Below are 11,941 nucleotides of genomic sequence, written 5' to 3' on the forward strand. Positions count from 1 at the left end.
TCTTTCGGTCACGACTCGGGGTGTGAATTGCCTCGTACCTGACGATTCGATTCGTATCATGATTCGATTCGATACCGATTAATCCCGATACGAATTTCTAAGTCGATTGTTGCGATTTTTTTTCATTCAAATTTAGAAAATACTAATCAGTAAGCTTGTAGAGTGTAAGATTTATATGAAAATGTATTATTTATTTATCTGAAATTTCAGTCTTATAGAGCTTGTAATCTGTTTCATGTTTGAACAGCATTAAAATAAAATATGAAGGCTTAATGTTCCGTTCATATAACATTCTTCCATGCTCAAGGTGTGAATCCTAACCCGACGTCAGACGTTTTGTTGAATATTTTTCCATTAAAAATGGAAGTTTAAAAATCGATTCACACACACAAAAAAAAAAAAAAAAAAAGGCAATGATGATAAGACGTTGAATCGGTAAGACTACCGAATGAACAATTCTGAGCTCTTAAAAAAAAAAGAAAAAAATCGATTTTTTTTTATTGAATCGATTCGAGAATCGCGCGATGTAGTATCGCGATATATCGCCGAATCGATTTTTTTTAACACCCCTAGTCACGACCCGCAGCGAGTCATGACCATAGGTGAGGGTCGGAACGTAGATCGAGCGGTAAATCGAGAGCGTCGCCTTTTGGCTCAGCTCTTTCTTCACCACGACGGACCGATACAGCGTCCGCATCACTGCAGACGCTGCGCCGATCCGCCTGTCGATCTCCCGCTCCATCCTACCCTCACTCGTGAACAAGACCCCAAGATACTTGAACTCCTCCACTTGGGGCAGCGTCTCATCCCCGACCCGAAGACGACACTCCGCCCTTTTCCGACTGAGGACCATGATCTCGGATTTGGAGGTGCTGATCCTCCTCGGTTCCTGCGAACCGCTCCAGTGAGAGTTGGAGATCCCGGCTTGATGAAGCCAACAGCACCACATCATCTGCAAAGAGCAGAGATGCAATGCTGAGGCCACCAAACCGGAACCCTTCAACGCCTCGGCCGCGCCTAGAAATTCTGTCCATAAAAGTGATGAACAGAATCGGTGACAAAGGGCAACCTTGGCGGAGTCCGACCCTCAGCGGAAACGAATCCGACTTACTGCCGGCGATGCGGACCAAACTCTGGCAACGGTCGTACAGGGAGCGAACAGCCCGTGTCATCTGCTGCACTCAACTTTAAAGCTAAACGTGGACTAAACTTGCCAAAGAATGAAGCACGTCACAAAAAAAAAAAAAAAGAATACGGATGAATGACTTTACTCCAGAAATGATTGCTCTAGCACAGGGGTGTCCAAACTTTTTCATTTGAGGGGCCACATCATGTTGTGAAGAGAAATTGTGTTTAGGCCTAAAAATTGTACAAATTATTGATTTGTGCTTTTGCATATTTAGAAAAATGCTACAGTACATAAACCAATTTATTTGTAATATGGCAGTAGGGTTATTATAGTTTGGGAATTGTTCATTTTAGATAGTTTTCAGGGTGGTTCTGTTAGTTTTTATTAGTTTCGTTTTTTAGTTTAGTTTGTTAGTTTCAGTATTAGTATTAGTTTTTTTTTTTTTTTTTTTTAAATGTTTATTACTTGTGCGCAATATTTAAAAAACACCATGGGGGGGAACATCATTGAAGCTTTTCTATTGGCTGCTGCTAGATGACGTCACTTCTGCGTGACATACGTTCAAACGTCATTTTTCAGGCTTTATATCAAAATAAATCTACTAAAAATCACATTTAAAATTATCCACAAAGGCTCATACATGTTTGCTCTAATTATAGTTTTAGTTAGTTTTGAAAACATAAAATGTAGCTTCAGTTAGTTTTCGTTTTTTTAAAAGCATTTTCGTTTGTATTTTATTTCGGTAACAATATAGTTTTTTTAGTTTTAGTTTTTTCATTAGTTTTAGTGAACTAAAATAACCTTTAATGGCACCTGTTTTTCGATACCCTCCCGTCTTACTTTGACCATCTCCAAACATTTTTGTTTTGTTTATTTTATTTGAACTAAGTCAAATGCTATTTTTAGCATACGTCGCGGGCCACTGAAAAATGGACGGCGGGCCGCAAATGGCCCCCGGGCCGTAGTTTGGACAACAACTGCTCTAGTCCCGTTAAACTATAAATCGTAGCCATATGATAACATTTGCATCAGTGGCCTGTGTTGAACTTCAAATTCCTCCTCAAGCGCGAGTCCAGTAGGCCGGCGGCCACGCGAGGCCAAGCGGAGTGCAGGAGACATGTGACGCGCCACATGTGACACGGACAGATGTGGCTTCCATGGGAGTATCACAAATGGAGTTTTTGTTTTTGTTTTTTTCTCCTCCCCGCCTCCAAAAAATCTGGATGGTGCAGCTGCAGGCTCCGGCCCAATTAGCTGTGAGTCGAGGTTTGCGCACGAGCGTCTCTCGGGAACAAAAAGAGAAACGTCTGGATCGCATTATAGAAAACGAAGAGTGATCCCAAGTCTTGCTTGTGCAATGAGGTGATGTCATCATTCAGGACGAGGGCGGAGGAAAGTCAGCAAGAATTCCATACAGCTGCGCTCGACTCGTGTGACGCGCTCGAAAAGCCTTCGCGCGCTCTGAGAACGTTCCGGAAATCACATTTGTCTTCTGGGCCCTGAGCAGCAAATGTGAATATTTTTAAGATATGATTTGCGCAAACTAGAAAAAAAAAAACACACCGCACATTCCAGATTCAATGAAAACTCCAGAGGCCCCAGAATTGAACTCTGTGGAACACCATACGTTCTGTTATACATGTGAATTTATATTTCACATATACGTCCGACCACTTTTTTTTTTTTTTGTTCGACGTTCTGATTATAATAATAAAGAAATCGCACGATGTACCATCACAATAGTCAAAAGTCAACTAATGTACGCACCAAATTACCTGCAGCACAAATAGGCCAAGCAATGTAATAACTAGAGCTGTCAAATTAATGGATTAATCGACAAGTAATTGATTATCAAATTGATCAACAGCTATTTCAATAATGGAGTAATTGTACAAATTCTCTGACTTCAGCATATAAACAGTAATTGTTCACTGATTACTGTCGTGCTTGATGAAAGAAAACCGATTATCTTCTGTGTTTATCAAAATAAGACATTTGCAAACGTCTGTTATTACTTTGGAAAATAATGATCGAACCGTAGTAGATCATAATTTTTTTTTTTTTAAGAATCGGTTGAATCGGTAAGACCAATTTTGTTTTAATCACTATATGAATACGAAGTACATAATAAACACTAATCACTGGTTACAGTAAAAAAAATCAGGGAGGGGGGGGGATGCTTTTGTAATACACTTTAATGCAAACTCAAAATGAAGCCGATTAATCGATTAATTGCTTGAGTAATCGATAATCGATTCTAAAAAAAAAAAAAATAGTGACAGCACTAGCTACAACCTGCAGCCAATGAGCCAATGATGACCAAACCATCGTTAATCCATCCATTTTCTTGACCGCTTATTCCTCACAAGGGTCGCGAGGAGTGCTGGAGCCCATCTCAGCTAACTTTGGGCAGTAAGCGGGGGACAACCTGACCTAATTTCATTTCTGCCTTTTCAGGAGGAGACGAAAAAAATCCTCGAAGAGAGCAATATCCAGTGTCAGATTGAAAACTGCCACATCAAAGTCTACCAGGAGGGAAATAACGTCCAAATGGTCAGAAACGATGGTGGGTGGAGACTGGACAACATGACAACATTCATTTTTGTAATGCCGCTAATCGTTGGTGCTTTCTCAAAAAATCTGTTTCTCTCGCCCATGTGCAGCTCAACCGAACACTCTGGTTGAAGCCCTCAAGGGAGAATTGAAAGACAAGGTAACAAAGTGCAACACGCTTGACGATAAAAGAGGTTGCGCTTCTTTCCGTTTTCGACAGATTTTCTTTGCCGCTTGTGTTTCTCATCCGACACGCCAAAGTTATTTCATCTGCGATATTCACGTACGTCCATGTTTGCAGCTGGGAGTGACGAATGTGCAGGCGCCGCCGTCGTCGTCGTCGTCGTCCTCATCAGGCCGCTCCGTATTTGTGGGGATTCTGGTGACCGGTCTGCTGGTTGCGGCCGCCATCGTTGCCGGCTACTGCAGATGCCAACGCCGAACTGAAAAAAAGGGAGTCAAGCTGGTGAGTCGTTTGACTTTTTCCCCATCTGGAATAGAACACTTTTTTTTTTTTTTTTCTCCATTAACTCATTCACTGCCAATGACAACTATAGACGTAAAAAATCCAAGCAAACAGCCAGTGTTAATTTTGAAAAAAAAAAAAAAAAAAGAAAATTTAAAATTAAAATTTTAATTAAAAAAAATAATAATTTAGTTTTAGTTATAGTTTTCTGACTCAATTTAATTAAAGCCTTAGTCATAACTCAGTCACCTGATTGTATTTGAGTTTGAATCCAATTTTAGTCAACAAAAATAAAGAGCAAATTTTAATCGACTAAAATTGGCTTTTGGAGGCCGAGACCCAGTTTGTGGTCTCGGTAAGACCAAGACCGATCACAAGAACGTCAACGCCCGTGTTGTAGGGTAACAGGAATCCGTTCTACGCACGATGGCCGCACTTAGCAATGAAATTGTTGTCATCGTGGTTATTCATAACAACAATGATTGATAACTATGAAAAACTAAAACTAAATTCAAATTTCTTGTCAAAATTTGCACTGGCTGTTTGCTTGGATTTTTGACGTCTATAGTCGTTATTGGCAGTGAATGAGTTAATGTATTTTTGTAAGCCACCATTATATTATGAAGTTTGAACAGTCACACGTTAAACTTGACTCAGTGAGACATTTTCAACATTAAGACGAGAATATTTTCTCTTGTAATTAATGTGATAACTTGACAGTCAAACGATTACATTTTTCTAATCAGATTCATCACATCTTAGAATTGTGATTAATCACGATTAATCGCTTAATTAACAAGGCTTTTTATCAAGGTTTTTTGCCTGCCAAATTTAAAGTGGACTTGTGGACAATTTTTAGGACTAAACACAATTTGTCTTCATCACATTATGTGGCCCTTGCGTCCTTCTCATTTTCTGTATGTGGCCCTCAAATGAACAAAGTTTGGACAACACTGAGTTAAGTGCTTCATGTCAACATTTGATCGAATGTTATCCGTAAAATGTTCCACATTTGCAATCTGCGACGTGAATTTGCCAACTACCACTTTGACGTTTCGGGCGCGTTGACGTTCTACTTGCAGGCGGAGGAGGCTTACCCAGCGGAACAGGAGAACCAAGGGAACACGCTGGTGTCCGTGGCTCCGCTTAACCCCCCGACCGAAAACCAAGAGAAACCCAACGCCAACGGCGAGTCTCCGGAAGCCGCCAAAACCGAGCCCCCTCCCACCAACGGCCACTCGGCCGCCAAGACCGCCGACACCGAGCTGTGAAGACACCCCCCCCCCACGCACGCACACACACGCACACACACGCACCCGCACGCACGCAAACCCACCCACGTCATAACCCAACTACGTCATCGTCGTCAGGGACACATCAACTCTCTCCGCGTCTTTGGCTCGGTCGGGCAACAAGCGTCAGGAAAACGAGTCGGATGCCGATGAAGGGCGGCGAGCGCGGACCTTAACGACGGCTCCGTTCCTGACTTGTTGACGCCACTCGAGCTACAGATGGGAGATGAGCGCTTTTGGGTGGGACCGGAATGTGTTTTTTTTTTTTTTTTTTAAAGCATGACTCACCGGCGATGATCGGGTTCGTAACCGTCGACGCCCATCAGCCAACGAGTCGTCCGGTTCGGCGCTCCACCCTCCACTCGGACGTGTGCCTCATGAAGCGTCGTCCCCTTGAATTATTGAGCATGTGTGAAAGTGTGTGCTACGGAGCCCCTAAGGTGACATGGTAGGGAAAAAAAACAACAACTTTGCGTTCCCTCGCAAACATCTTTGCACGAGGGAACGCAAAGATTGCGTGCCTTAGCGAAAAACTGCGAGAGAACGCAAAGTTGTTTTTTTCGCCTACCATGTCACCTTAGCTGCGCCGTAAACACTTCCGGGTCATCTTCCATGTGAACAAAAGCGACGAGGACGGAACGTTTGTAAACATGAAACAAAACGGTGGGAAAGCTTTCCTAAAGCGACTAGGATGGAGCATGTATTTTTCCACTGCTTTGTTTACACGTCATTTTCGTTCACATGGAAGATGACCCGGAAGTGTTTTTACGGCGCATCTAAGGTGACATGGTAGGCGAAAAAAACAACTTTGCGTTCCCTCGCAAAACAACTTTGCGTTCTCTCGTAAAGATTGCGTTCCCCGCAAAATTGTTTTGCGAGAGAACGCTATTTTTTATTTTTATTTTTTTCTTCTACCACGTCACCTTAGAGGCTCCGTTGTACACGCATCCCTGCAGGCTTTTTTTTTCTGCTAACTGTATGTATGCATGTGGTCTTTTAACGTAAACAAAAAATGTTTTTGTTGTGCTGAAGTTGAACCTCTTCGTTTTCTTTCCGATAGTCACATTGCCATTGAGAGGCAAGATGAAGTGTCGGTTGCAACGTCTAACTCATCAGTGTTATTTTCTATTCATTATACTGTTACCGTGTATGCTATTTTATATCAGTATTCTTATGAGCGGTGTGACGCAATTGTTGTTTACGCTGTTATTATGCTTCAACGTGCCAGAGTTTTCACTTGAAAGCTGTTGGACAACATGAACACTGTGGCACATTTAAACAAAGCAGGCAAAGTACATGGTGCAAGCGTGTGACTTTTTTTTTTCTTTTTTTTTTCTTCTTACATTTCAGTTGCAAGAGATTCAACATAGAATCAAAAACTACTGTTTAAATGTCCAACTGGAACCCAATTTGACCTGATTTAATTTTGTATCGTGTTATTACTCACATTCCACTCGGCCTGTTTTGTTTTACAAGCAGACATTTTAAAATGGATTTAAGTTCAAACAATCAAATAAATGTTTTTTTATGATGTGCTTGTTTTTCTTCTTGTGTTTTTTGTGTGTGTGAAAAGCCCTTCATCCATCCATCCTCTTAAGGTTATTCCTCACAAGGGTCGCGGGGGTTGCTGGAGCCTATCCCAGCTGGCTTCGGGCAGTAGAACCCCCTTGAACTGGTCGCCAGCCAACACTTTGTGCAAAGCCGCTCTGTTAATTGAAGGTTTAGCTTAGATGGCCACACGTCAAGTGAAGATTGTTTAATGAGATTTGACGAAAACATTCACTAATCCATTGATTTTTGTTGTTGTTGTTGTTGTTGTTGTCAAATAGACAACAAAAAACTCCGCCAAGGCACACTGGCCACTAAAGCGCACTGAGCACATGGACATGAACTGAAGGCTCACATACATCAGTTCTAGGGGTGTTAAAAAAAAATCGATTCGGCAATATATCGCGATACTACATCGCGCAATTCTCGAATCGATTCAATAGGCGGCTGAATCGATTCTTAAACTTCCATTTTTAATGGAAAAATATTCGACAAAACATCTTACTTTGGGTTAGGGTTCACACCTTAAGCATGGAAGAATGTTTTACGAACGTAACATTAAGCCTTAATATTTTATTTTAATGCTGTTCAAGCATCAAACAGATTACAACCTCTATAAGACTGAAGTTTCAGATAAATAAATAATACATTTTCATACAAATCTTACACTCTACAAGTTTACTGATTAGCATTTTCTAAATTTGAATGAAAAAAATCGCAACAATCGACTTGTAAATTTGTATCGGGATTAATCGGTATTGAATCGAATCGTGACGTGTGAATCGTGATACGAATCGAATCGTCAGGTACGAGGCAATTCACACCCCTAATCAGTTCCCTAACATGCTTGGTATGTCAAAATCCCGAAGCCCATAGGGTTTTTTTTTTGTTTTTGTTTTAGTTTTTTAAGCCCATTGGGTTACCAGCAGGCCTGTATAAGTGATGACATCACATTATAATGATTTGTTTGGGCGGAGCAGTGACACATTCCGCCAGCTGTGTTTTCTCCACACTCATACGCACAATACTTTTAGTTTGGGTGTCTGACTAGTTTATTTCACACCCCGAGTGACTTTGAAGTCAGCCAACTTCCAGCACCCTCCCAGCTCATCCCAGAGTTGCACCAGCAGCACGTTCGCACGAATATATTCATCTCCGCTTTTGCAGCCGATCAGACGCCACGTGGGTCCAATTTGAAAGGCGTAAATCCCCCGTCGAGCACGACTTGCGACGTTGAGCTTAAGCGGGACTCGGACTCCACCCATGTTCGCGTTTGCGTCTCATTCCGCTGGCTCGACATGCTCATATTTACGACATGACCTCATTGAATCTGACGAAGCCGGTCCACATTTCGGGATGAAACTCTTTGTTGCCGTTGCGACAGTCCAATGGGAGGGAAATATTTTCCGATAAAAGCAGTGGAGCAATGCTCGCGCGCGACATGACAAATGTTGTGAGTCTTCAGCTTAGTGAGCATCTAAAGCAGGGGTGTCCAAACTTTTTCATTTGAGGGCCACATACAGAAAATCCGAAGGACGGGAAGGGCCACATCATGTTATGAAGAAAAAGGGGCGCCCCACTATTTGAGAAGCACTGCGCTAGCCGCTCTTGCTAGCCACTCCGGCCTATTGGCTCCGACTGACTCCCGCTAGCCGCTCTTGCTAGCTGCGCCAGCTAATTCCGGCTCGCTCGATTCTTTCGGCGTCACTCGCCGGGCTTCACAACGGCTGCCAAGTCTTTGACCACTAGATGGCGTTATGGATAACTGAATGTCCCTTTAATGAAACAAACTTGGTTAACTTTGACTAACTACATAATTAATAGATAAATACAGTGATACCTCGGCTGACGAACGCTTTAGCTCACGAACTTTTCGCCTCACGAACATTAAATTCGCGAGAATTTAGTCTCTGCTGACGAACTAGTTTTCGGCGGACGAACCAAACCACGCGGTCGAAAAGCGGCCACGAGAAGCTGACGCACGCTCACGCCGTCCCAGTTCGTCACAACCTTTCTTTGAGTGCGGACGCGGTTTGTGTTTGATAGACATTTTGAGTGTACTTTTGCTATTATGGGACCGAAAAAGACCCCACCACAGGCTAGTGTTAAGCCTAATGCTACGTTCTCGCCAAAAGCGAGCGACGGCGATTCGGCGGCGCGTTTGCATTGTAGTCAATGGAGTTCGCGCCACTAAAAAAAGCGAAAGTGCCATCACGTACCTCAAAAAAGGAGAAAATCATGCCACGGCTGTTTAGTCCCAGGAAAGAGGTGAAAGTAGTTGGCGGTGCTCACTTTTTGTTGACTCGCTAAAGTGCTCCACTTCCTTGTTCACCAAGGGACACGCCTCCTCCGACAATGAGCGGCAACCGTTCCATAAACACTCTACGCGGTGAAACGCTCGCGAATGAAGTAAGTCTACCATTGCTACCATCCTTAAGAACTACCATCACAAAGGTAAATAAAACGACTTTATTCTACAGTACAGTTTATTTCTTTAATTACAATACAATAGCACATTTATTATACATAAAATAAGGTATATTTTTGTGTCGTTTTAAGGCTTATTTAGTAGAAAATTATGTTTTATAGGGACCTGGGAACGGATTATTCTCATTTTAATGGTTTCTTATGGGAAATAAATGTTCGGAAGACGAACTTTTCGCCTTACACACACTTTCTGGGAACCAAATATGTTCGTGAGCTGAGGTATCACTGTACATAAATAAATAAATAAATGTGTGACGAAGGACGGGCCCGTTTTTGACTTTGTGTGTGTGATTGACAGTCGCTGTAGCCAATCAGAAGTCGGCTGAGTTTGGTTGAGAGCGCACCCGCTTGTTAAGGCTCGTTAAGTTCTACACGTTGATGTGCAGAAGGTCGCAGTTGGGTCAGTGTGTGCGTCATAAAAGTGAGTATTGTGTTCATAGCCCGATGTGATGATTAATGCACGATTCGTGTAGCAAAGAGTGTCGTTCTATTATCCGTGGGCCGTTGGCCGTTGTTTACCGATGCTAATCGCTAGCGTGCTGATGGCCCAGTCAAGTTCATTTTATAAGATACTCTCGACTGAGGCGGGTTTTTTTTTGTTTATTTGTGTACCTTACAAAGTGTTGTGTCTGATATGTCTTTATTTTATTTGTGTTACGGAACCACACACACACATACAATAACTTGTACAAAGTAGCCACACAGCCATAGTTGGACTAATAAAAAAAGAGAACTGAATCATCTCGTCGCATTCTTACCGCAACAAAATGTTAAAAAACTCTTTGACTGCCAGGCGTTATAAAAACAAAACAAAAGAATCCACAGTGCCAGCCGCTTTTGAGCATTTTAACTCATCTTTCAAGGCAAAAAGAATATTGTTTGCCTTTATTACATATACAATGTGGCTACTCAATGAAAGATCGCATTCCATTCATTGGAATTGTACTAATCATCATGAAACGTCTTTGGCAGTCAAAGAGTTAAAAATCTGATCTCTCTCATGGTTTTCCATCACCGTCACAAAGGTCCCAGAGCTCGGCCCACCCTTCAGCCTCCCTCCGCCCTCCTCACGTTCTCCACCTCTGCACACTTTGGTCCAATCAGGCGTAACACGTGTGGATCGGAATCTCAGATGATCAACAAAACTCAGCTGCTTCTTTTTTGTGTCCTGTCCCTCCCCGTCAGCGTAGCAACAGCTGCCAAGTCCGTACGTCATGTTTTGTCTCCCCTTTCTTAACTCATCTGCGGAAAGATAACATTGGGGAAATCAACATAAGGTTGGAGCGGGACTCTGAGGTCGAAAGGTCGCGGTCGTCCTTGTGAGTCTCTGAGCTTCTTCCAGTTCATGCAAAGGCTACATGAATGTCGTGAAGATTGAGACTTAGGGATACATTGATTTGAAATATGAAATGAAAACCATTGGCTGTCCGATGTGTTTCTTCCAAACATTTGCTGTTGTTGAGGAAAATGTGATCACGTCGTCACACCGTGATCACAGTCTGAGGATTTCTGCCATTTTGCATTATTAAAGATGCATTAATTGTCTTTATAAATTGCTCATCTCGAAGCATACACTAAAAAAATAATTGAATTAATTTGATTTACAACGACTGATTTATGTTACACCAGTAAAATTATAAATCAGAGACAGTGGGACACCGTCAAGCCATACAAATACAGAAAGTATGCATGTATTGTGTTTTATAATATTTAGCTACATTTCTAATTTATTACGTACCGAAAGATGAAAGCTTGCCGTCATTGTCCCCAAAATGTATTTTTGGCCCACGTCATCATTTTGTGGCAACCCGCTTCTTCCTTAATTGTTCCGCTATGCTTTTATGGTTTATTATTTGTGATAAAATACAATAAGCATGTGCCGCCTCAAATGCGTATCCAGAGCTCGTCGTTTCAGGATGAATCATTCTGTCGTCCTTTTCTGGAATTTGCACGATCAAGAGGGGAATTTTCTCAGGAATAACTAACTGATTAACAATCCAAAACCTTACGACGAGTACTTTGTATCCATGGAAACCAAAAATATTGAAGAACAACAGAAACTGTGGCTGATATTACATCTGTTTCCTGCACATTTGGTGCATGCTGCCATTGTGCATTTCCAAACATCTGCAGGGGGAAACAATCTGGAAGGCATTGTGTCTTTTCTTTTTTTTTTTTTTTTTTTTCCCCCCCAACTTATCCCGAGCTGTCCAATACAACAGCACACCCTGGAACTTCGTTCAGCTGGACTCACACCAATGATTATTTACAAAATTTGGTCTCTGCAGAGCACACAATCGGATCGTCACGCAGCAAATATGCAATGAAAAATGACATCAACATTGTGAACATACAGTTACGAGAGTTGGCAGAGTGGTTGCTGAGTGGTATGTGCTGTCGTGTGGGAATCAGCAGTCATCACATCTTTTGACAAAATAATGTCAAAATGAATATGCTTGAATATGT

At 42.1% G+C, this 11,941-nt stretch overlaps 1 protein-coding gene and 1 long non-coding RNA gene across 2 annotated transcripts in view; one reads left to right on the forward strand and one right to left on the reverse strand.

The window, feature by feature from the left end:
• Positions 1–6,971, forward strand: part of cd34 (CD34 molecule) — a 28,785-nt gene extending 21,814 nt beyond the window's left edge. Inside the window, exons 7-10 of the mRNA XM_077512012.1 lie at positions 3,587–3,695; positions 3,793–3,842; positions 3,984–4,148; positions 5,231–6,971. Of these exons, the coding sequence (XP_077368138.1) occupies positions 3,587–3,695; positions 3,793–3,842; positions 3,984–4,148; positions 5,231–5,419 (513 nt within the window). The 3' untranslated portion in view covers positions 5,420–6,971. The remainder of the gene's footprint in view (positions 1–3,586; positions 3,696–3,792; positions 3,843–3,983; positions 4,149–5,230) is intronic.
• On the reverse strand, positions 2,646–6,181 carry LOC144013324 (uncharacterized). Its single transcript, XR_013282222.1, has 3 exons — positions 6,009–6,181; positions 5,729–5,930; positions 2,646–4,125 (listed from the first exon to the last, which is right to left on the reverse strand). It is a non-coding gene; the product is annotated as an uncharacterized LOC144013324 (long non-coding RNA).
• Positions 6,972–11,941: the final 4,970 nt, after the last annotated feature.

This window comes from Festucalex cinctus, chromosome 2 (assembly GCF_051991245.1).
Source record: "Festucalex cinctus isolate MCC-2025b chromosome 2, RoL_Fcin_1.0, whole genome shotgun sequence".
Lineage (NCBI taxonomy): Eukaryota > Metazoa > Chordata > Actinopteri > Syngnathiformes > Syngnathidae > Festucalex > Festucalex cinctus.